Below are 25,001 nucleotides of genomic sequence, written 5' to 3'. Positions count from 1 at the left end.
GCCAAGTAGAAAAGATACTGTAAGTTAGTTATGATATTGGAACTTGTCACTGGTGAAAGCTGGAAGGGCCTTCACAAGTCTCCTCATGCAAATATCTCATAGCCAGATGGGCCCAGAGAAAGGAAATGACCCACCCAAAGCTTCCTGGCACACAGGTGGGCTGGCTAGAACCTCAGCCTTACAGTCAAATGCCTGCTTTGGCGCTTCCTGCCTGTGTGACCTGAACTTAAGTTTCCTTATCCATAAAATGGGTTTGTTGCGAAGAGTTCTAATTAATGTAAGCAGCTCGTGTGGCACACAGTGATATAAAAGTGTTGGTTATTGTTACTATCAGGTTATACTGCACTGACCTGCTGCCCCCCTATGCCTTCTCTTCCTCCTGCAAACCCTGTACTCCAATTATAAACACAACGTGTGGCCCTGGAGTTGTGTGCCTGGCCCCTGGTCAGCACAAGTGGTACAGTGCAGGCCTGACCTGGCTGGACTGGCCTACATCTTTCCCCACCCTATATGAGTGAGGACATGCCCAGCCACTGAGACTTGTAGGAGTTGCTGACCTAAGATTGCTCCTTCCTGCTGTGGCTTTACATAGCTGCTGTGCTTACTACTGTCTAGCTGCACACAGCAAAGCCCTTTGAGGGTGGAGACTGGATTCACATACTAACCTTCCAAGGGGCCTATGTGATGCTGGGGCTCTGGTAGGCATTTGGAAGACCACCTGTTCTTTAGGGACTGCTGGAATTAGAAGGACACTTAGGAATCATTTTGTCCAAGCTCTACCACTTTATTTATTTGAGATGGGGTCTCAAATTGTCACCTAGGCTGGAGTACAGTGGTGTGAATACGGCTCACTGCAGCCTCGATCTCCTAGGCTCAAGTCATCCCCTCACCTCGGCTCCCCAAGCAGCTGGGACTACAGGTATGCGCCACCACGGCAGGCTAATTTTTGTGTTTTTGTAGAGCTGGGGTTTCACCATGTTGCCCAGGCTGGTCTCAAACTCCTGAGTTCAAGAGACCCTCCCACCTTGGCCTCCCAAAGTGCTGAGATTACTGGCATGAGCCAGTGCACCCAGCCTTGTTTTATATATGAGAAAACTAAGACCAAGAGAAGGGGAATGACTGGTCTAATGAATGCATAGTGATTTGGCTGTTAACTGATTAAAAAGACACTGGTATCTATATTGGTTTTTATTTATAAACAGATTGACATAAAATAAGTCCAGATGGCAGCTGTGCTGCTGACTTGCTTACAAGGAAGCATATGGACAGCAGAGTGGGTAGAACCGACTCCAGCCTGGAAAACCTGCCCTCCCATCCCCCTTAGGGCCTTCTTGGCCTAAGATCATACGGCCTGATCTTCTTCAACAGCAGTTCTGGCCAGGGCAAGGAGCTGTGGTGGGGGCAGTATGGGCCAGGGACTCCCTTCCCACAGATGAGGCCTAGGGCTGCAGAAGGGCCCCATGAAGAGAGGAGAAGATGGCAGGGATCCTTCTCCCCATATGGAGTGATGTGGTCAAGGCTTTATGGGTCTCTCCACTTCAGGGTCCTCTGAAGAGGGGCCACGCCTATCTGGAGAAGGCCTCTCTGGGATCAAGGCAGGGCAGTCTCCCTCCTCCTGAAACCCAGTGTCTAGTGTGGAAGGAGTATTAACTACAGGGTTTGCCCAAGTGCCAGAAACAATAAATTAACAATGAGATCTTTTTGTAAAAAGGTAGAGGTTTGCACCATGAGTTTGGATTCAGGGGAATCTGATGAGAAGGTAGGAGCTGTGGGGTGATGGGGTGCCACAGCAAGACCAGGACAAAGTTGGCCTTTTCCTCCATCACTTGGAAGGCATTCAGCCTAAACTCCTGGTTGAGAGGCCAACCAAGCGTAAGAAATAAATAGAGGGACCTTAGATCCCCAGCAGAGCTGAGGGAAGAGCAGCACCAGCCCTGGATCCCCACTCTCCCTCCTCAGTCCTTCATGGAAGGACATATCATGGCAGCTGTGGCTAGGACTGGTACCTCCACATAGCCTCTTGGAGTCCTGAGGTGGCCCGGAACCCCACTGAGGTGCCTGGGGTGGGCTGATGCCCCTCATTACTAGAAGAATGCCCCCACCTGCTGACCACTTGGTTGTCTAGGCTGCCTCTCCCAGTTCAGAACTTGCCCTGCTTCAGCCGGTCAATGTGGTAGGAGAGCTTGAGCGCAGGCCCCAGCTTCAGGCCCATGTACTTCATCATCATGTCACTGCGCAGCAGCAGCAGGGCCTTGCCATCGATCTCCTGGGGGGTGGGGAGGTGGGCAGAAGTGGAGGGAAGGCGCCATCAGAGTCCTGGTTGGTCTGACCACCCCAGGTTCTGATTACAGGCCATCCTGGGAAGTGCCTGCCACATGGGAGTCCAGTTCACCTGCTGTGACGCTGAAGCCTACCTGTTCTCCTCAACCTTTGTCTCTAAGCATCCCTCCTCCCCAGACATCTCCTACTGTCCCCACCAGGTGAGGCTCTCCACACACGTTCCTACTGAGAGGTCAGGCAGGAGCACCTACGTGTTTGCGAAAGAGGTCAGCGTGGGGTCCAAGCTGAGGATCAGCTTCCTGGACAAACTGCATCACGTCCTCGACTGTCCATGAGGAGGGGTCCTGGCCACTCAGTCGAGAGGCATCCCGGCTCTCCAGGTATCGGTCCGACCCTACAGGACAGGAGGGCACCTACTATAATGGGCGGGGACTAGTTTGTAAATCCCCACCACTCTTCTTGGCACAGCTCAGTGGCCTTCTAGGTGATGCTCACAGCAGTGCTAGACCATGAGCCGAGGAACTGGAGATAGCCGAGGGAGGGAAGTGTTTCTTCACAAAGGGAAAGTCAAATCTTTGTTTTTTAAGGGTCTATCTGATTTTTGGAAATGGCCAGAAGAAATTCTGCATTGAGGCTATGATTCAGCCCAAACCTGAGACAGTGGTACCAACATGGTAAGGGGACTATTTGGGTGCCTTGGGGGGACTGGTGAGTGGGGCTGTTTTTGCCTTGGCTCTGGGAGACCATTTCTAGAGAGACTGGTAGCCTGGTAAGATTAGAGACAAATCCTTGGCACGTGGGCAAAAAATACCCTGGATTCTTTTCCAAGGCCTGGAGAATAGGTGGCCTCATTACAGCCTGATACACTAAGGCAGAAGACGGTTTTTTTGGTTTCTTTTTTTGAGATGGAGTCTCGCTCTGTCACCCAGGGGCTGGAGTGCAGTGGCGCCATCTCAGCTCACTGCAACTTCTGCCTCCCAGGTTCAAGCGACTGTCCTGCCTCAGCCTCCTGAGTAGCTGGGATTACAGGCATGCACTAATTTTTGTATTATTAGTAAAGACGGGGTTTCACCATGTTGGCCAGGCTGGTCGTGAACCCCTGACCTCAAGTGATCTGCCCGCCTCGGCCTCCCAAAGTGCTGGGATTACAGGCGTGAACCACCACGCCCAGCCAGAAAAGTTTTTGCTTTAGCTGCCAGGAATCTCAATGTTAATTTAGTGTTTTGCTTAGAGCTTTCATCTCAAATTTGACTCAGATATAACTCCTCCTGTTTCCCCTGTGGGATTTGGGATCTCTGTGTTTTGACCATCATCTGTCAGAGATCTTTTACATGTTTTTTTCTCTCTGCTTGGAATCTGTCCCCTTCTCTCCCTTCAATTTTTAATTTTCTTTGGGCAAACTCCAACTCAGCTAAGCAGGTCTTGGCTTCAAGGATCAGTTCCTTTATGAAACTTTTCTGGTCTAATACTGAAATAAATGGTCTCACAAAGGATTTAGTATATTCTTGGTTACAGATCATTCTGTGCCCATTTTCCCCCATCACACCACGTTAGTAATCTCTGTTCTCCATGAAGCAGTAAAGGAGCCTTTACAAAGCAATGATTAGGCCGGGCATCGTGGCTCACGCCCATAACCCCAGCACTTTGGGATGCTGACGTGGGAGGACTGCTTAAGCCCAGGAGTTCAAGACCAACTTGGACAACAAAGCAAGATCCCCATCTCTACAAACAATTTTTAAAAATTAGCTGGTATGGTGGCACATGCTTATAGTCCTAGCTACTCAGAAGGCTGAGGCAGGAGGATGGTTTGATCCCAGGAGTTCCAGGCTGCAGTGAGCTGTGATCGCGCCATTGCAGTCCAGCCTGGGTGACAGAGCGAGACCCTGTCTCAAAAGAAACAAAAACAAAAAGAGCAGTAATTGAACCATGTCAACCCCTTCTAAAAACTCAATGCAGTGGCCTCCCTTTGCACATGAAATGAAATCTGAATTCCTTCCTGTGCTTTCCAGTGTCTATGAGGCACTCCATCAGCTGAGCCTTCCTACCTTCGGCCTCATTTCACTCTGCAACCCCTGCCCGCAACTTACCCCTTACTCACCGTGCTTCAAACACACTAGCCTTCTTTCTGCTTCTTGAATAAGCCAAGCATTTATCCTTTGACATGTAATTTCCTCTGTCTGGAATGCTCTTTTCCCAAATCTTTTCATGCCTGACTTCTCAACATTTGGATCTTACCTCAAATATTGATTCCACAGAGAAGCCTTCCCTGATCTCCTTGTAAAAATGCTCAATTCTGCACACAGTTCTTTACAATCCAATTACCCTAGTTTTTTTTTTTCTACCACAGTACACATTGTTATGTAAAATAATTTCATGGACTAATTTATTTTATGTTTCTTATCTGTCTCCTCCCTATACAATGTAAGTTCTCTCTCGTTCCCTGCTATGCTGCTGACACATAAAAGAGTGCCTGGTCTGCCAGAGTAGATGTTCAAACACATCTGTTAGATAAATGAATGATCACAGATAATAGTTACTTGTATATTTTTCTTTCCAACCAGACTATGTCTCTTTTGAGGCAGGGTCTTTGCCTTGCTCATGTCTATATCTGCAGCATCCAGAGGTGTCTTGTTGCAAACTACCTGTTCCCCTCAACCTCAAGTGGCAGAGCTAACACACACCTGGACACTGGGCACAGTGACTCATGCTGGAATCCCAGCACTTTGGGTGGCCAAGGAAGATTGCTTGAGGCCAGGAGTTTGAGACCACCCTGGGCAACATTGCAAGACCCTGTCTCTACAAAACAAGTAAAAAAATCAGCTGGGTATGGTGGTCTAGTATAGTCCCAGCTACTCAGGAAGCTGAGGTGTGAGGATGGCTTTAGTCTAGGAGTTCAAGGTTAACAGTGAGCTATGATCATGCCACTGTACTCCAGCCTGGGTGACAGTAAGACCCTGTCTCAAAAACAAACAAGCAATAAACAACCCCCCACCACACACACCTGTTAAAGTAGAAGGGCCTAATATTTAACTCTCTCCTGCAAAGGCTGAGAATCTCCTCCCATTTGTCTTCATTCTAGGTCCCAGGTCTAAAAAGTCAAAGTACACTTTGTCTGGCCCGGCCCGGCCCAGCCCAGCCCAGCCCAGCCCCTTTTAGAGCAGAGATTCTAGCATATTGTCTTTTCAAGCTTATAGTTGGGCACTGACTAGACCAGGGGAGAGGTATGCTAGAGCCAGCAGGGGCTGCTTAGAGTCACAGAAATCCCAGTGGCTTTTTGGAGGTGTTAATAGATGGAAAGCTGGAGGGGCCTCTGTGAGCCACTCACTTCTCCCCATCTTAAAAGTCTACTGTGATGCTAAGAGAGAAACCAAGTGCAGAGACTCTGGAGAACAGAGAGAAGATATGGGGAGAGAGTGTATATGCAAGAATGTGTCCTTCTTGGACCATCTTAGCTAATTCCTCTAATCAGAAGCTAGGTGTCATCTATACATACATACATGATAGTATACACACATATATGATAGTATATATAAATACACACACGCTATTGACTGAATATGTATCCCCTCAACATTCCTATGTTGAAATCCTACCCCTCCCCACCCACATGGTGATATATATTAGGAGGTGGGACCTCTGGACAGAGCCCTCATGAATGAGTTTAGTACTCTTATCAAACAGGCTGCAGAAAGCTCCCTTGCCCCTTCGGCTGTACAAGGTTACAGTGAGAAGATGGCTGTCTGTGAACCAGGAAGTGGGTCCTCATCAGACACCAAATCTGCTGGTGCCTTGATCTTGGACTTCCCAGTCTCCAGGACCGTGAGAAACACATTGTTGTTTATAAGCCACCCAGTTCATGGAACTTTGTGACAGCAGCCCAAATGGACTAAGATGACCCACATATTTAATACTACTATATATTTATATGCTTGTCTGTCAGCCTACTCCCTCTAGAATATAAACTCCATGAGGGCAGGTGGTAGGAAGTTGCTAATTTATATGGTGATTAGGAGAGACATCTCCAAAATGACAAAATTTGAGCAAAGACCTTGAGGCAGAAGAGCAAATAGCACATGTAGGATTTAGCAGGAAGGCCAATGTGTCAGAAGAAAGCGAATGAGGGAGAAAGTGGTACAGAATAACACTGAGAGGCATGGATGTGTGTGTTGAGGAAGAGGAGGGAAGTGGCAGTGAAGATAACAGAGGACCCTGTATACCATGGAAAACCACTGGCTTTTCTGAGTGAAACAGGTAGGTTTTGAGCACAGGAGTTACATGAACCAACTTGCAATGAGAAGGACCACTCTCATTATCTATGTTGGTAACAGACTTCAGGGGGACATGAAGAGACCAGTTAAGAAGGAGGCTATTGGCCAGGCATGGTGGCTCACGCCTGTAATCCCAGCACTTTGGGAGGCCAGGTGGGCAAATCATGAGGTCAGGAGTTTGAGGCCAGCCTGGCTAACATGGTGAAACCCCATCTCTACTAAAAATACAAAAAATTAGCAGGGCATAGTGGCGGGCGCCTGTAATCCCAGCTACTTGGGAGGCTGAGGCAGGAGAATCGCTTGAACCAGAAGGTGGAAGTTGCAGCGAGCCAAGATTGTGCCACTGCACTCCAGCCTGGGTGACACAGTGAGACTCTGTCTCAAAAAAATAAATAAATAAATAAAGAAGAAGGAGGCTATTAGGCCAGGCACAGTGGCTCATGCCTATAATCCCAGCACTCTGGGAGGCTGAGGCAGGCAGACTGCTTGAGCCCAGGAGTTTGAGACCAGCCTGGGCAACATGGCAAAACTCTAGCTGGGTGTGGTGGTGCATGCCTGTAGTCCCAGCTACTTGGAAGGTAGCTTGAGAGGAAGATCACTTGAGCCCAGGAGGTTGAGGCTGCAATGAGCCATAATTGAGCCACTGTACTCCACTGGGTGACAGAGTAAGAGACACTATTAAAAAAAAAAAAAAAAAAAAAAAGGCCATTATGACAATCCAGGCAAGAGACCACTGTGGCATGAACTACCAGGGTGGCAGTGGTAAAAAGTGACCTGATATATGAACAATATTCTATAAATTATAAAGAACCCCCACCATTGTCAACTCATTTGACCTTTAAAATAGCCCTTGAAGGAGGCATCATCACCATCTTTAGTTCAGAGGGGAGGGCATTCAGTGAAAAGAGAGAGGAAGTGACTTGCCCTGTCTTTTCCTATTCCCTCTGCAGACAGCCTATGGCAAAGCTCTCCCCATCACCCCTCAACATGTACAGCTGGCACTTACTCTTCAGGGAGGGCTTGTTGTCTCAGTCTGAGCATGACTAAGGAAGGTGAGGCACATCCACAAGAGGCCAACTAACAAGCTCGTGCCTAATCATCCTGGTTAATGCAGTAAGAGAGGAAATAGACTCAACATCCAAATTCTTTAAGACAATTCTAGGGCCAGCCGAATGAATCTTTTCGTAGCCTCATGAAGACCATCAGGCTGCAAAGAGATTTATACAATGACCTGGCAGACAGACTCATGGTGTGTTTCCAAGGAAGAGAGGAGATGCCTAGGGAACAACAGTACCATCTGAGGCCAGTGCCAGGAGGGCAGCCTATCACAAAGTACTCTTCTCAGAAACAGGGCCTTGGGGAAGATAAAAATAACAGTAACTCCCCTCATACCTGGGGAACGATTTAGTTTCCAAAATGATTCCATATCCCTTCTTTCATTTGATCCTTTTAACACTCCTGTGGAAAGACCAGGTTGGTGTCACCATCTCCAGTTTGCACATGAGGAACATTCTGCATATGAGGAAGACCTGAGAGGTGAGATGACTGACCCAAGTCTCAAGGCAAGGGAGCCGAGGCTAGAATCAGCCCTCAGCTCTGCCTCTACTTGAGACCCCTTTAGATTCCATTTTGCTGCCCTGCTGGGGTTGGGGAGGGGGAGGGGCATCACAGGCTTCTTCCCATGACTCAGCCTTCCTGAAAGCTCTCTCTCTGCTGAGGTGACTTTTTTTCATTGCAGGCTTTGCTAATGGAGTCTTCCTATACTTTCACACCTCGCTCATGTGTCCCTGGGCTGGAGGAGGCTGGAATCAGGGTGTGGAAGTTACATTCTCCTGGCTCCCCACTGCTGCTTCTAGACCATCCTCCTATGAAAGCTCATGTTCTTCGGAGGCCAAGCATGTACCCAACCATTGGCTCTTCCTTCTCACTGTTCTCATAGATATCTGGATTTCTACCCCTTGGTAAATGAAGACTTTTTGTTACTTAGCTCACTACCCACTGTTCTACCCCAACTCCTGCTCTAATCCTTGGAGGCAATCCATTCAGCTACCATGCCTCCAGTGACTCTCACCTCCACTCTACTCCAAATACCTACTGCCAACACCACTGTCTGGTCCTTGCAATCCCTTGGAACAAATCCACTTCAGAATTTTAAGCATCCTATTCTCTGACCCCAACCTTCCATCTTTCCAGCTCTCTTGGGACTTATGTCCACTATAACCATTATATCACAAAGTTCTTTGGCATGTCAAACTTTCCATTTTCCCTATCCTAATTTAGCCTTGTATCCTTCCCACCCTGACTGCCTTCCCAGATCTAGTGGTCGATGATTTAAACTGCTCTTCCTGATTCCTGATTTCTTTACATACTCTCCCCCCTTCCTCCCAGCTCTTGCTCTACTAGCTCAGCAAAAAACCCCCTTAATTCTCAAGCTGTCTTTTCTCATCCCATATCTACTAGGTTGCTAAGAACCACAGAAGAAAACCATGGCTTTTGCAAACTGGCCAACTAGTCTCCAAGCATAGTTAGGCCCTGAGGTTTCCTGCAAATCATCCGCTTTTCTTTGGTCCATTTTTCCCCATCTTCTTTAAGACTAGTCCAGTCTATCAGCCCTCCTAACCCGTTCCCTAACCAGGCCTTTCTCTATTCACTGATGGACACACTCAATCTTCCCTCCTCTCTCAGAGAAAGTATGCCTCCTTTTGGCTTAAGACTGATGCCTCTGCCTATGCCCTTGATCCCACCACTCCTGAGGCCTTACTTTCTCCTCTTTCCTATATTCTTAATTGTTGCTTTTTGGAAGGTGCAAGCTGTCTGCTGACATACGTGCTTGAAGGGCTCCCATTCTGAAAGATCATCTTTGACTTAAGAGTCTGACTCATCACCAGCCTTTTTTTCTCATCAAAGTCCCCAGTGCAATCTGCCTTCACCCCTCCACCACAGCACCAAGGCTGCTTTTGCTAAGATCCACCAATTACCCAAAATAGTGGAATCCAATAGATGTTTCTCAGTCCCTTTTTTTGCCAGAACTTTGTTATGCTGTGCTTTCCTTCAAATACACTCTGTAGTCCTGGCCACCACAATATCAGATTTTTCTCACTTTGAATATTCCTTTTTCTCCTTGGTGGGCCTGCCTTCCTGTTCTCACCTCCTAAGCTTTGTTGCTTCCCAGGACTTCATCTTTGGTTAACTGTTATTTTCATTCACTGCATACTTCTGAGAAGTGAGTATCATTCACCCTAAAATTTCAACTGCTGTTTATACACTGGTGACTCCTAAATATTTAACTTCAGCCCAGCACTCTTCCTTGAGGATTGGATCTGCATAGTCACTGCCTGTTAGATGTCATCTACATGACCATGGGCTCCCCGACCTTCCTTCTCTTCTATGGTGGGTTCCCTCTCTCAGTGGATGGTACCACCATCTATCCGGCCACCACATCTAGAAACCTGGGAGACAGTCCTCACTCCCTTCTTCCTCACATCTGATTAAATCCTCAAATCTGATTAAATTTACCTTGTGAACAGTTTTCAAATCCATTCTCTCTTCTCTAAACCTTCGGTGTCTGACCTAAACCAGGTCTTTGTCACTTCAGATCTGGCCCACTTGAGTAACCTCCTAACTTGTTTAGGTTTCTCTAGTCTTGTCCCTCCTCAAATTCATGCTCAACACAGTAGTCAATAATCTATTCAAAACACAAACCTGTCTTGCCTCTAATTAAAAGCCCATTTAAGGTCTTTTATGATATATTCCTTGACCTTTCCAGGCTTTTCTCTTTGAGTCTCAGTATTATACTTTATGGTTGAGCAATTCCAAATTGCATGCAGTTCCTAGTATAATCGGTGCTATTTCTTATTCTTTTGCCCTTATTCATGTTGCCCCTCTTCCTGGAAAGCTCTCCCTCCTCTACCAGCCCTGATATGGCCATTTATACAGTCTCAGGCAAAGCATCACTTCCTCAAGAAAGTGTCCCTTGAACACCAAGCTTGGGTTAGGTATTCCTCCTTGTAATTTTCATATTACCCAAAGCACATCTCTGTCACTGCACTCAAGACATTGTTTTATAGTGTCTGTCTCCCCATAATACTTTGAAGACAAAAAGTGACTGATTTTTGCTTCCCCATGCCAAACACAGATGGAGTTCAAATAAATAGTTAATGGATGAATGAATGAATGAATCCTTCCCTGCTCCTTTTGGGTCTAGGTCTTTGGCTGTTAGTTTCTGTTATACTCAAGCCAATCCTGGAGCTCCAATTACCTCCCAGGTGCAAGGTCAGGCACAAGAGTAAGTCCAGCCCCTAGTCCCACCACCAGGCAGAGGGCAACAGAACTAGGTCCTGTCTGGCCTCCCAGAGCTCAGGAAGGAAGTGAAGGAAAGAGTGAGGGAGGGAAGGAGGGCCAGGACTCTGGTAAGCTTACCCCTGGAGCATAGCCTGCGCACAGCTGAGGCAGTGCTTGGTGGGAGGCCACAGGATGGAAGCAAGGGCCGGTGCCTTTGGGAGGTGCTGACAAAGTTGGTGGGATTCGAGGCAGAGTCCATTGAGTCTGAGTGTGGTTCCAAGGACCGGGCCAGACTATTCCCCAGGACAAAGGTTTCACCTGAAAAACAGGAAAACCAGAGTTAGAGCTTAGAAGGACTGCCAGAGTGCTGGCTCCCAGGTACCTGTTTGAGTAGAGCAAGCAACAGCAAAAGAGAAAGCCCTAGGCAGGGACTCAGGAGGCCTGTGTACCAGTCATGGTTGTGGCTCTCATGAGGTGACCTTAGTCAAGCTCAGTGTCACTCTCTGGACTTCAGTCTCTTTAGAAATTCTTTCTCTTAGACTAGATGGTCTTTGAGGCTTTTTCTGGTCTAGATGCCCTATGCTTTTTCTGGATAAGGAACATCTTAAACAAATGGAGCTATTCTAGGATGGAAGAGACTGCCTTAGACACAACATGCTAGAGCTGGGATACATTTGCTTAGATGAGGGTACTTTAAAAGGTGACCCTCTGCTCAACCGGCAGGACATGTCAGAAATGCTTCTTGATGCTTGGTTAAAGGCTTATTTGCAAAGAATCTGCTCCTATGTTCCATCTCTCATTTTGTATCTGCCCTATTCTACAGAAACACTTCAAGGAATCTGGGGTTGATGAGTGGTGAGCTTGGGCATAGAGATCAGAACCAGGGGTATAATCTGGCTCTGCCATTTAGCAGACTGCTTCTCGGAGAATCTTAGTCTCCTCATCTACAACATGGGAAGTCCTTTTCTTCCAGGGAGTTTGTGAATATCAGAAAAGAATGGCTATGAAAGTCTTTCCTTGTAAAGGGAATCTTACCCTGATGTTTCTCTACCCAGTCCCATGGCCCAATACCAGGCGGCAACACCCTATCACTGTACAAAGAACCCGAAGCAGACTCCTCATGATTGGGTTCTACCCAAACCAGATCAGTTCCTCAGCCCAGGCCACAGCATTCTCTGCTTGTGGAGGGTGTCTTGAGTACTGGAGCATAACACTGTCCTTTATCATTTTTCAAAGACATCAAGTGTTTAGGTAATGCTTGGGATTCATTCGGAGCCTCTGATGAACACTAACTTTGAGCACATTGTCTGGCACACCGTGAGTCCTCAATGTTAAGATGGTTTAGGATTTAAGGACTGCTTTCTAATACCTACCTAAAATTGCTTGGCAACTGTAAGCTCAAAGTAAAATCTAGGATTAGACAGCTATTTGCCTTTATATCAAGGAGGCTAATTATTGAAACCCTTTTCTAGAAGTGGTTCTGAAAAGATAAGTCTTTGAGGGTCCATAATACCTAAGCCATATCCCACCTCCTTTCTGCAGATGAGGGTTCTGATTCCTATTTTCCAGGATAAATGACTAGCAGGGTCCCATTTTGAGACATGAATGGGAATCCAATCCAGGATATAGGAGACCTGGGTTCTACACCTGGGCTCCTGCCTTTCACTAGGTATGTGATTCTAGACAAGTAGCTTGTCTTCTCTAAGCACCAGTTTCTTCATGTGTAAAATGGGGAAAAATCATCCCCTATCATGCTGAGAACATCAAATGAGAAAATGGAAACGGATGAACTTTATGAATGTGAAAAATTGTTATTTTGTATTTCATTCGGAGTTGAAGTGGCAAATCTGTCTGTGATAGTTCAAGAAAAATATTTCATCTAATTTCTGCATTTATCAGCAGGTAACCTCATCCTTCTAGTTCTGATTTTATTCAGCTAAGACTGGGGATAGTATTGTCTGCCTCACATGAGCTAACAGATGTGAAGAATAATTATGATGACAAAGCCAGGGGCTTACCAGGTGCTGATGCAAACCATTCAGTGTCTCTTCCTTTCAGCATTGCTAAGAACACTGAGACGCAGATTCTGAGTTGAAGGGTCTGAAAATCTGGACTGATGGCAAGTCATGAAATCTTATCCTAATGAGATATACTGAAAGCATCATGCTCCAAAGCTCTGGGAGGTCCTAGTCCTCACAAGGCTGATCAAACGAGGCTCTCTTTGGTAGGACAGTGCCAGGATAGAAGATTGTAAATACTTTTTTTTTTTTTGAGACAGAGTCTTACTCTATCGCCCAGACTGGAATGCAGTGGCACAATCTCACTGCACTCCACTGCAACCTCCACCTCCTGCGTTCAAGCAATTCTTGTGCCTCAGCCTCCCAGGTAGTTGGGACTACAGGTGCGTGCGATCATGCCCCACTGATTTTTTTTTTTTGGTATTTTTAGTAGAGATGGGATTTCGCCATGTTGGCCAGGCAGGTCTTGAACTCCTGGCTTCAAGTGATCTGCCCACCTTGGTCTCCCAAAGTGTTGGGATTATAGGTGTGAGGAACCGCAGCTGGCCTGAAGACTGCAGTACTTTCAAACTGTGTTCTACAGAGCCCTGTGGGCCCTCCACAGGGAGGCCAAGTAAGTAGAGCTATGGGTCTCATCCCAGCTTCTCTGGTTTTAATTTTTATGCACTGGAGTGTGTACAAATTTCATACACAATTTTACCTTTGCCAAAAACTTTTTTTTTTTTTTTTTTTTTTAAAAAAAGGAGTTCTACTGGTAAAACAAAACAGACTTTGAAACCACTGGCCCAGGTATCAAAGACTGGGGCTGGAAGACTTGATTAGTCAATGATCACTGCCTTTTTATAGGATTCCTTTGCCCATCTATAAAATGGAGATGAAAAATGCTTAAACTTCCTAGGGTCAGTGTAAAATTTACTATTGATATGCTGGAGATATGGGAGCAACTGGGATCAAACAAACATTTGTTGAGCACCCTTTGTGTGTGTGACAGCCACTATACTAGTTATGGTACATGCAGAGGTAAACAGATGGATAAGGACCTAGCCCTTATGCATGTATTTTTAGTGAGAAGCAGCTCTTCTCAGAGTATCACATTGCAAAGCTGACCTTAACAATTAGAGTTCCTGGTGGAGGATGAGCAGAGTGGTGGTGAGGAACCTCAAGATCATGGCAAAGGGGAAAGGCCCTGGGAAGGCATCGTCTGGAGAAAAGTCAAGGGAGAGAAACACCCTGTGGGCAGTCATGGGAAAAGAAGAGGATTGGAGGTAGATTTGCTCTTTTGGAATACAGACAGTGCAATGGGGGCAGGAGTTGTAAGAAGGCAAATTTCAGCTTAAAAAGGAGGGCATTTTGGCTGGGCACGGTGGCTCATGCCTGTAATCCCAGCACTTTGGGAGGCCGAGGCGGGTGGATCACCTGAGGTCGGGAGTTCGAGATCAGCCTGACCAACACGGAGAAACCCCGTCTCTACTAAAAATACAAAATTAGCCAGGCACGGTGGCTCATGCCTGTAATCCCAGCACTTTGGGAGGCCGAGGCGGGTGGATCACCTGAGGTCGGGAGTTCGAGATCAGCCTGACCAACACGGAGAAACCCCGTCTCTACTAAAAATACAAAATTAGCCAGGCATGGTGGCACATGCCTGTAATCCCAGCTACTCAGGAGGCTGAGGTAGGAGAATTGCTTGAACCTGGGAGGTGGAGGTTGCAGTGAGCTGAGATTGTGCCATTGCACTCCAGCCTGGGCAACGAGAGTGAAAGTCCAGCTCAAACAAACAAAAACAAAAACAAACAAAAAAAGGAGGGCCTTTTAGCAATCAGAACTGCCCAACAATAAAATCAATTGCCAAAGATAAGAGAAAACCTGTTATCAGGAATATTTAAGCAGAGGTCAGACGACCACCCTCTTGTGTTAGGCTAGATACTAGATCATCTCTAGAGTACTTTCCACTTCCAAGATGCAAAGATTCCATGCTCATAACCAAGCTTTCCCCTTTATGGGTGTGAACTGAGTGACCAAGGAACTAGAGATGTTGATCTAAGAAAATTCTTACACCAACGCAGGACCCAAAGACATAGCACAGTCCTTGTGCATGCTTAAATCACTCTCAGTGTTAAAAAAAAAAAAAAGTCCCTCTCTGAACCACTTCCCACATCCTTTACTACTCTTTCAACAAATACTATTAAATACTTACCATGTGACAGTTAGGATGATGGATACTGAGAATGGTGAAAAAGATATTGTCCCTATACTCATGGAATATTTACTATAGTGGGGCAGATGACAAAATACAGGTAGCTAAAAATATTAGCAACTATTGTACTTATAACAAAGGAAAGAAACAGGATATTAAGACAGACAGTATTGGGTGCATCTCTTTTGGATGAGGAGAGCCTTGGAGGTCTTCCTGACACTTGAAGTTTAAGCTCTGGTCCCAAGAAGGTCCACCTGAAAAGCAGACGTGTGCCAGACAGTGTGCTTCAATGAATTATGAGCATTTGCATCATCTTAAAACTGACAATTCTAGGTTGGACACCTATGTGGGGTCAGGGCACATCCTGATATTTCAGTTTTTATTTGGCTTTAACCACTGTGAATCTTGGGATTCTGGCAGTTTATAACTAACTCAGAAGACCGGGATGACAACTGGAAAGAAAGGCACAAGGTACCATTGTCGTGGGCAATGAACCACTTCCTCTAACAGAGAGGAACCTAAGAATCCTAAAACAGCAGACTCAGAGTTTAATGCTGTGTAGATTTCAGTTACAGCTAAACTTAATAGTCACTGGGACCAGTGAAATCAATACAATCTTCTGCTTCATACTGAGCTACTGCACCCGGCCGGGCCTCTTTTACTTAGTCTTCACTAGCCACTTACTTGATCTAGTCACATGCATAGTTCTGCTCTGACCTCACCTCCCCCAGGAATATTCCCTTGACCTCTTCTTTCACCGTACTCCTGGCTCATCATGCCTTGCTGGGCCAGAGTACCTCTGTGCTGTTTTGACCACATACATGTTCATATTGTCGCTAATACTGAAGGTAGGTACAATATATTTTTCACCACTCTCAGTATTTTTTAGAGTGATAAAAAAAATATATTTAAAAAATTTTTTTTGAGATGGAGTTTCGCTCTGTCACCCAGGCTGGAGTGCAATGGTGCAATCTCAGCTCACTGCAACCTCTGCCTCCCAGGTTCAAGCGATTCTCCTGCCTCAGCCTCCCGAGTAGCTGGGATTACAGGCATGCACCACCACGCCCAGCTAATTTTTGTATTATTAGTAGAGACAGGGTTTCACCATGTTAGCCAGGTTGGTCTCGAACTCCCGACCTCAGGTGATCCACCTGCCGTGGCCTCCTAAAGTGCTAGGATTACAGGCATGAACCACTGTGCCCAGCTGGGCTTCTTTTACTTAGTCTTCACCAGCCTCTTACTTGATCCAGCCACATGTATAGTTCTGAAGAAGAGACTCTGCTCTGACATCGCCTCCCCCAGGAATCCTCCCTTGACTTCTTTCACTGTACTCCTTGCTCATCATGCTTTGCTGGGCCAGAGTACCTCTGTGCTCTGCTTTGACCACATACATGTTCACATATCTCTCCCTGTCTCAGCTCTTTGAGTGCAGGGATGGAGTCTGTCTCACCTCTGTCTCCCTAGAGTCTAGTATAGAATCAGGCACAGAGTAAGTATTTGTAAATATTTGATGACCTAAAGTAAAACAACTGGCCTGGATTATTCAAAATGCCAATGTCATGTCGTGAAAGATAGAAAAAAAAAAAAAAAGCTGGATAACTGTTCTAGATAAAGGAAACTAAAGAGACAGGAGAATTAAATGCAGTGGATGATCCTTTATTGAATCTTGGATTAGGAAAAAACAGCTATAAAGGACATTAGTGTGACAACTGGGGGAAATTCTAACATATATAACTATATATATAACTATATAATAGCTAGTAGTATTTTATTTTATTTATTTATTATTATTATTTTGGAGATGGAGTCTTACTTTGTTGCCCAGGCTGGAGTGCAGTGGCACACTCTTGGCTCACTGCAACCTCCGCCTCCTGGGTTCAAGTGATTCCCCTGTTTCAGCCTCCCGAGTAGCTGGGATTATAGGTGTGCACCACCATGCCCAGCTAATTTTTGAATTTTTAGTAGATACAGGGTTTCACCATGTTGGCCTGGCTGGTCTTGAACTCCTGACCTCAAGTGATCTGCCCACCTTGGCATCACACAGTGCTGGGATTACAGGCATGAGCCACCGCACCTGGCCTAGTAGTATTTTATTAATGTTAAATTTCATTAATTTTTTTTTTCTTTTTGAGACAGAGTCTCGCTCTGTCGCCCAGGCTGGAGTGCAGTGGCGCAATTGCTGCTCACTGCAAGCTCCGCCTCCTGGGTTCACGCGATTCTCCTGCCTCAGCCTCCCAAGTAGCTGGGACTACAGGTGCCTGCCACCACACCTGGCTAATTTTTTGTATTTTTAGTAGAGATGGGGTTTCACTGTGTTAGCCAGGATAGTCTTGATCTCCTGACCTCATGATCTGCCCGCCTTGGCCTCCCAAAGTGCTGGGATTACAGGCGTGAGCCACCGTGCCTGGCCTCATTAGTTTTTATTTATGTTAAATTTCTCAATCATAATAATACTATTATGTTCCTTATTCTTAGGAGATAAACACAAAACTATTTAAGGATAAAATCTCTCATCTGCAGTTAATTCTCAAATGGTTCAGTAAATGAAAAACATATTTTAAATATACAGGTATTCAACAAGTATGTATATTTATATGTGTATATATAGTTAGGAGAAACAGTAAATACTGCAAAAAGTTAAGTGGTAAAGGTAGGCAAAGAATTTATGGTTGCTTATGCTATTTTTGTAATTTTTCTGTAGGTTTGAAATTTTTAAAATAAAATATTGGAGAAAAAAGTAATAGTCTCAACTTAGGTAGGAAAGCTTAATGGGATATGAAATCTCCCTGAGCTTTGGGTGACTACCTGCTATATCGAAAGTGCATGGTCAGTTGGGCCAGGACTGTAAGTGGTAGGGTAGTTTGGAGGCAATGCTATAGGAAAGGCAGAGGGCCAGTAAGCACCCAGATAACAGAGGTGGTACCTATGGATGTCTAGTAGAAGCGTGTAGCCAGGCAGAAGGGCAGGAGTCATAAATACCAGATCCAAAGGGCAAAGCAAAAGACAGCTCTTGTACAGATTGAGCTCTTTGGCAGAGGTTTGGGTAACTAATCGGAAAAACACAGGAAATGATAAGATCAGAGGTGGGGCAAAGGGTCAGTAAGGCAGGCAAGCAGGCAGGAAGGTAGGCAGGCAGGCAGGCAGGCAGGCAGGCAGAAAGGATACACTTTTAAGAAGCACAGAGGAATTAGAAGTTTAGGCAAGGCTCTGGCTTGTCTGGGCATAGTTAAAGGCTAATTTCAGGGAAGCAAATAGAAACTAGAGTGAGAGCAGACAAGTTGTGGAGCACCCATGATGAGAAACAGCTTAAGAGCAGAGGAGGACACAAAAAGTGGGCTTAATCTGTCTGAAAATGGGGAAGGGAGAGGTAGCAGCCAATGGCAGAATGTGATACCTTGGTCTTTGTTTCTCTTAGTTGGTGAGGCAAGAAGAGTCTGGCTAAAGTTTGCTTCCTCTTATCTAGTGGCTGAATCAGAGAGATGTAAATTGGGGCAGAATTCCCAGGAAAGGTCATGCCCCAGTCCCAAACCACTTTTGGGACTGCAGGCCCATGAGGTACATCCCTGCCAGTCTCTGAATGCTGCTACCAGTATATTTCTCTCACTTCTTAATGATGACATTCCATTTAAGAATTCGGAGTTCCTATTTCTTGGAGAAATCTCTTTTTAAACTAGCAGCTACACTCATGGATATGCTACCCCCATTCATGCATCCATTCTTTCAGAATCCCAGGTAGGCCTAATTTTCACATCTGAAACGTAGATCAGAGTTCCTGAATGCCTAACTGGAGGTATTTAACAACTTGCCTTTGTCTGTACCAGCTCTACCATGCCCAGTCCAGACTCCCAGTGCAGCATTCTAACTGCAAGTCAAAATGCCTTTTTCTATTCTCAGAGACTCTGGTACTGAAAGAAAGCAATCTAGCATGGGTTAGGTGAGACATTCCCTCCACAGAAAAGGATCAGCCAGGGGATCACAGAAATGGCTGCAGGGATCAGATGGTCTGGCCCCCACAAAGAGTATTTAAAATTCAGGTATCTTTTTGACCTGCTTGCAAGTCACATAAGCAATACAGATTTGGGTACAGAAGAATCTATGAGGGAAAGGGGGAAGGGGAATGGGGGAACAGTCACTTCTCTGGGCACATTCTCTAGAAGCAGTGCTTTTATCAGAGGTGATTCTGTTAAGACTGTGATGAAAAGACACCAGGGAAGGCAGTGTGGGAACAAGACTTGTTTGTGTAGAGGAAGGTCGGAAAAGACACCTTTCAGACTTGTGCCCTCCCATCAACAGACAGCACAGCGCCCACACTGACAGCACCCCTCTCTATTTCTCTGCTCAAGACACAATCTGCAAGGCTTTTTTAAGGGCCTTTCCTCCCTCTCAGTAATGACCTACCTTGCTATGTTTAAGGCTGAGCTTTTCTTCCCTCCCTTGTTCTGTGTCCTGGGTTCCAGATGAGAGATGAGAGTTCCATTGAATCTTTAATCTTTCTCGGAAGTACTTAGTCACTGATCTGGCCACGTGGCATCTGCTTTCCCATTGTGGGTCTGGTATGTTAACTAAGAAAGTTATTTTCCAGCCGAGTTAGAAATAGCAGGAACTTGAATTGACTTGCTAGACTGGCAGTGCTGGAAGTTAGGGCCATGTGCCAAAGGAAAGAATAGATGGCCAATCACCAGGGAGCACATTTCTCAATCTGTAGCCTGAGACTAAACCTTCCTGCTGACAAGGGAGATATGTGTTAGGCCTTTGCTGCCAGGTTCACACTGGGAGACATTCTGTGACTTCTCGGTGGCTCCACATGCAGTCTGAAACTCAGAAGGGGAACTGCGAACCACCTTTTATCTAGGCATAAGGATCTAGAGGAAATAGGAGTGATCCCAGAGACAGAAAACAAGATCCTGAAGAAAAAGCAGATGAGAGGAGGCTGAAAAGTCTCAGATATGGCAAAAGTAAGGGACAGAAGAGCAGACCTCTGGATAGTAGGTGCCAGGCCAGTAGTTCTGAAGGCCTGGGCCCCTGCAGGTGCTGCTGCTAGCCCTGTCCCCCACTCTCAGCCCAGGCCCCAACCCAGCTCCTACCTGGTAGGTACCTGTCGTGGCTGTGGCTGTACTCTGTGGCAGTGAGTGACAAGTGAGTCTGTGTAAAGGGCTGGTTGCCAAACAGATTGTCACTACGAAGGTTGTGGCAGAGTTTCTCCAGGAAGCGGAGGACGTAGGTGATGCTGTTGACTGCTGGGAGGTTGAGGGTATGCTGTTCCCGGTCAAACACGGCTGTGGAGTGAGTAAACAGGGCCAAGCATGTCAGCCTGGCAGTGGAATACAGCGCTGGGCAGGAAGAGTACAGCCCACTGCTTGTCTCAGGCTTACCTGGTTACACAAAGGGAATCAGTGCCCCACATTTCCTCCCTCCCTCCCTCCTTTTAACTCCCTCCCTCGAGGGCTTTGATTTTTGTCTCCAACTGTAAAGGGCTTGCAAATATGGGAGTGGCCAGGCCAGGTCTGTTGCACCCTGGGCTCTGGAATGATTTTTTTCAACCTGTGAAAACAACTGTGAACATAATTCTGTCTGCTCCATCACTTGGCTGGACCTCCCCCAGGAAATCGGCTCATTTAGGGTGCTATTTTCACAAGAACTGCCTAAGAACAGAGAAGCTGGGCAGAACAGTAGAATATAGCCATAGCCAGCAATGGTATGGGTACACAATTTCCGATCTATATAAGGGCAATAGAATTTTAGCAACATTTGGAACTGTTTCATGCTTCGTGTTAGTTTACTTTCTATCATCTTTTTCTGTAAAAATGTATCAGCATAATCCTTACAAAGCAAAGACCTGTGTATTTGTCCCTGAGGGCAGCAAGGACTTGGGGATTTGGGGAGATAGGTCATTCTCAAGAACCAATTTTGAGGCAGAAGAAGAACCCTAGAGGGGGTATAGGTGAGAGCAGCTAAAGAGAGGCAGTTAGGCTAGGTTCCTACAGACCACTACACAGAAACAAAGAAGAGACCAAGGAGTAGCCTGGGCCTCAGAAGCAACATAAGGCTTAATTTCCCAGGCACTTCCCAGTCTTCTTTTTTTTTTTCTTGAGATGGAGTCTTGCTCTGTCACCCAGGCTGGAGTGCAGTGGCACGCTTTCGGCTCACTGCAACCTCCGCCTCCCAGGTTCAAGTGATTCTCTTGCCTCAGCCTCCTGAGGATCTGGGACTACAGGCATGCACCACCATGCCTGGCTAATGTTTTGTGTTTTTTTTTAGTAGAGACGGGGTTTTGCCATGTTGGCCAGGCTGGTCTTGAACTCCTGACCTCAGGTGATCCGCCCGCCTCAGCCTCCCAAAGTGCTGGGATTACAGGTGTGAGCCACTGCACCTGGCCAGTTCCCAGTCTTCTATAATAATTCCCTGCCTGTCTGCTCCATCTTCCTCACAGTCAATTACTCCCTGGTCTGGGTTCCCACACCACTGTGTACACATTTCCCTATTATAGCACTTCTCACAGTTAGCTATAGCACTTCTCACATACATTCTTCTTTTTCACTGGTATAGAGCCTAAGCTGTCATCTTCTATTCTCCCCTTCTCCTGGCCAGTGTCTGACAATCACCTGACACATAGTAAGGGTTCAATAAATGTTTGCTAAAATAATACAGTCTGGTTATTGATGGGGTCTTCCATGCCAGCTGGGTTTCCTGAAGCTGGTTATTACAGCCTGCTAGGGAGGAGAAGCAGGGGCTTATGGAATAGCATCAGTTAAGACTGAAAGGCTCTAGGTCAAGTCTTCATAGGTTTAGTGGCTAAATAGGATTTTGGATTTAGGAAAACTGAAACAGAATCAGGGCACAGTAGAAAAAGTAAGTATTCTGTGAGAGCAAAATATATTGTGCCACTGAATCAAACTCTCATAGCAGTAAAGAAAAAGGAAATGACTTTCCTCAACCACCCTGGGATTTAATTCTCTTCTACTGGGCCTGGTTTAGGACCAGGAAGCTAAGGAGTCAAAGGAATGAGAGAGGAGTTCATTGGTTCCTGAAACCAGGTGGGAGGCTGCGACAGTCTGGAGAAACCCCTCTGCTGCCACAACATAGCCCCCTCTGGATTCTTTCTCCTATACTTTCTGTATGGATAGGCCAATCAGGTAGATGGGGGGAATCGGTTTAGAGGCTCAGTGAAGCAGAATCTGTGGGCATTCTCTTTGGCAGAGGTATGCATAAGGCTCAGAGGGGCTCTTGGGGGGCTGGAGATAAGGAATGGAATACCTTCACATTTTTCCAGAGCCTACAGGTATGAAGTGAGAACCAGGATGCCTTACAAGAAATCAACCAGTTGAGAAGGTGGGTCCTTCTGGCTGGGAGGCAATATGAGCCAAACAGTGCTTACCTGAGATAACCTCACCACCATGGCCTTGCTTGAGGAAGCTGAAGACGGTTTTCTGGTGATAAGCACAGTCGATACAGGCCTGGACAGCCTGCTGCAACACCACAGAGGCACGGGCTGGTCCAAAATGGTCAGGGAGTTGCTGGACCTTCTTCTTATCTAAGTGGGGGCCTGTGCTGCCATTCTTGTTCAAGTAGATACAAACTATGGGAGACAAAGAATCAAAGAAGCTTCAAGAGTCTCTGGGATAGAGAAGTCAGAGAACGGTATCTTATTCCATCTTTTATACCTTGGCCTCTGGTTCCTAACAGAATTCCTAGCAGCTAAGCTGGTGAAATGCTGTGGGAGGTAGAGGTGGAGGGTCAAGAAAAGGCTGTGCCCAGCTACTGCCAACCCAAACTGCATGATCAAAGTCTGTGGGAAGACTGGAAGAGTGGCCCAGACCAAAGGCCAAGACACAGAGTTTGCACTTTGTCTTCTGTGCACTGAAAAGAAAATCTAAACAATTCCCCACTTGTACATACTTCAATTTTTTTGTACTTGGTTGCCTCACATATTCTTTGTACCTCTTACCATATATGTGTAAGGAGCTGTGGGGCAATGGGAATATTAGCAAGGGCATATGTGTGTGTGTGTGTGTGTGTGTGTGTGAGTGCATGTGTGTATGTATGTCATTGGATTTAGAATAGTTGCACCATTGATCATTTGCCTTGCTTTCTGTTTTGGGCCTTAAAGTCCCTTTGTTATCTTCTACATCTACATTCATGCCCAAAGAATATAGTAAAAATTAAAAAAAAAATTAGATTAAAAAAAATAAGTTGGGCTGGGCGTGGTGGCTCACGCCTGTAATCCCAGCACTTTGGGAGGCTCAGGCAGGTGGATCATGAGGTCAGGAGTTTGAGACCAGCCTGGCCAAGATGGTGAAACCCTATCTCTACTAAAAATTTAAAAAAAAAAAAATAGCTAGGCGTGGTGATGGGAGCCTGTAATCCCAGCTACTCGGGAGGCTGAGGCAGGAGATCACTTGAACCTGGAAGGCGGAGCTTGCAGTGGAGCCGAGATCGCACCACTGCACTCTAGCCTGGGTAACAGAGTGAGACTCGGTCTCAAAAAAAAAAAAAAAAAGAAAAAAAGAAAAAAAAAAAAGTTGGGCACAGTGGCTCACGTCTGTAATCACAGCACTTTGTGAGGCTGAGGCGGGAGGATCACTTAAAGCCAGGAGTTTGAGACCAGCCTGGGCAACACAGTGAGACCACATCTCTACAAAAAATTTGCTAGGTGGCATGTGCCTGTGGTCCCAGCTACTTGGGAGGCTGAGGTGGGAGAACTGCTTGGGCCTAGGAGTTAAAGGCTGCAGTGAGCTGTAATCGTGCCACTGCACTCCAGCCTGGATGACAGAGTGAGACCCTCTAAAAAAAAAAAAGTGAAAAGAGCCTGAGGGTCCCAAGACAGCTAAGCACTCTCCTAGCTACTGGCCTCCACCTGGCACTGCAGTGGGGAAGGGGTGCAGTGGGTATGGGAGACTAAGGCCATCCTAACAGAGTTGTCTCTGGAGTTGTTTTCTCCTTAGGACCCACAGCAACCTGGTCAGGAATGACATTTTCTCCCCCATCTGCTTTCCAGTTTCCCATTTGAGTAGTGAGTACTCTTCTTTCTTATGTGGTTGTGGCTCACTAGCTGAAGGGGTGGCCTGTGGATGGACTGTTGTTCTCTTTGGGTCTCAGGTTCACCACCTGAAAAATGAAGTGACTGAGCCAGATGCTCTCTGAGGATTCTCCACCTTCATAATTCTAATTCTAAGGAGAACCAACATGGACAGAAGAAATGGAAAACAGAAAGTAGGGAGGTGGTATGTGGGAAGTGACAGGAGAAACATAAAAACGAAAAAGAAGAAAAGGGTAAACAAGATGAATTGAACAAATACATTTAACTATGTTCTCTCCAAAAACTCACTAAAATGAGCCAGATAAGAGAGGAGATGACAATAAAATTTAGGAAGGTAGAAAGCAGACTGGAAAGGTAGTGACTGACTCAACAGACTCAACAAAGCTGCATACCTTAAAGTAGCAGTGGGGAGTGATGAGAACCACGCTCTCATAATTTGCAAAAGGCCTAAGAACTGGCAGAGTTGGTGCCTCTGGAGGTGAGTGTGAGGTAGATCTAATAAAATAAGGATTAACTGAAGTCTTTTAAGAAACAGAATTTTCACATCTAGTAATGTGACTCTTTTACTGAAATAACTAAAAATGCAGGAACCCAGAGAGATAAGAAGAGTAATAAACAAAAACAAGTGTCTACAAAAAGACACCTATAAGAATATTCATAATAGTTTATTCATAATAACCCCAAACTAGAACCAACCCAAATATCCACCAAAAAGAGAAGATATACAAATTGTGGTACAGTCATATGCCACATAATGACATTTTGGTCAATGGCAGACTGCATATATGACAGTGGTCTCATAGGAGCTGAAAAATTCCTATCACCTAGTGACCTTGTAGCCAATGTAAAGTCATAGCATAATGCATTATTCGTGTGTCTGTGAGGAAGCTGGTGTAAACAAACCTAGTGCACTGCCAGGCATA

General features: G+C 46.0%; 1 protein-coding gene across 27 annotated transcripts in view; it reads right to left on the bottom strand.

Moving 5' to 3' along the window:
- Nucleotides 1-1,173: 1,173 nt before the first annotated feature.
- Nucleotides 1,174-25,001, bottom strand: part of SCMH1 (Scm polycomb group protein homolog 1) — a 225,838-nt gene continuing 202,010 nt past the window's right edge. For 16 of the 27 annotated variants that reach the window (XM_073007426.1, XM_073007434.1, XM_073007433.1 and 13 more), the window contains 6 exons: nt 22,417-22,617; nt 20,126-20,317; nt 10,968-11,147; nt 7,941-8,006; nt 2,532-2,674; nt 1,174-2,266 (listed from right to left, as the gene is read on the bottom strand). In XM_073007426.1, coding sequence (XP_072863527.1) covers nt 2,141-2,266; nt 2,532-2,674; nt 7,941-8,006; nt 10,968-11,147; nt 20,126-20,317; nt 22,417-22,617 — 908 coding nt within the window. In that variant the 3' untranslated portion in view covers nt 1,174-2,140. Of the gene's footprint in view, nt 2,267-2,531; nt 2,675-7,940; nt 8,061-10,967; nt 11,148-20,125; nt 20,318-22,416; nt 22,618-25,001 lie in introns of those variants that run through there. The other 11 variants (XM_073007428.1, XM_007979223.2, XM_007979222.2 and 8 more) reach the window with 5 other exon arrangements.

The sequence above is a fragment of the Chlorocebus sabaeus genome, chromosome 20 (genome assembly GCF_047675955.1).
Source record: "Chlorocebus sabaeus isolate Y175 chromosome 20, mChlSab1.0.hap1, whole genome shotgun sequence".
Classification (NCBI taxonomy): Eukaryota; Metazoa; Chordata; class Mammalia; order Primates; family Cercopithecidae; genus Chlorocebus; species Chlorocebus sabaeus.
This window is presented reverse-complemented; position numbering and strand designations above follow the sequence as displayed.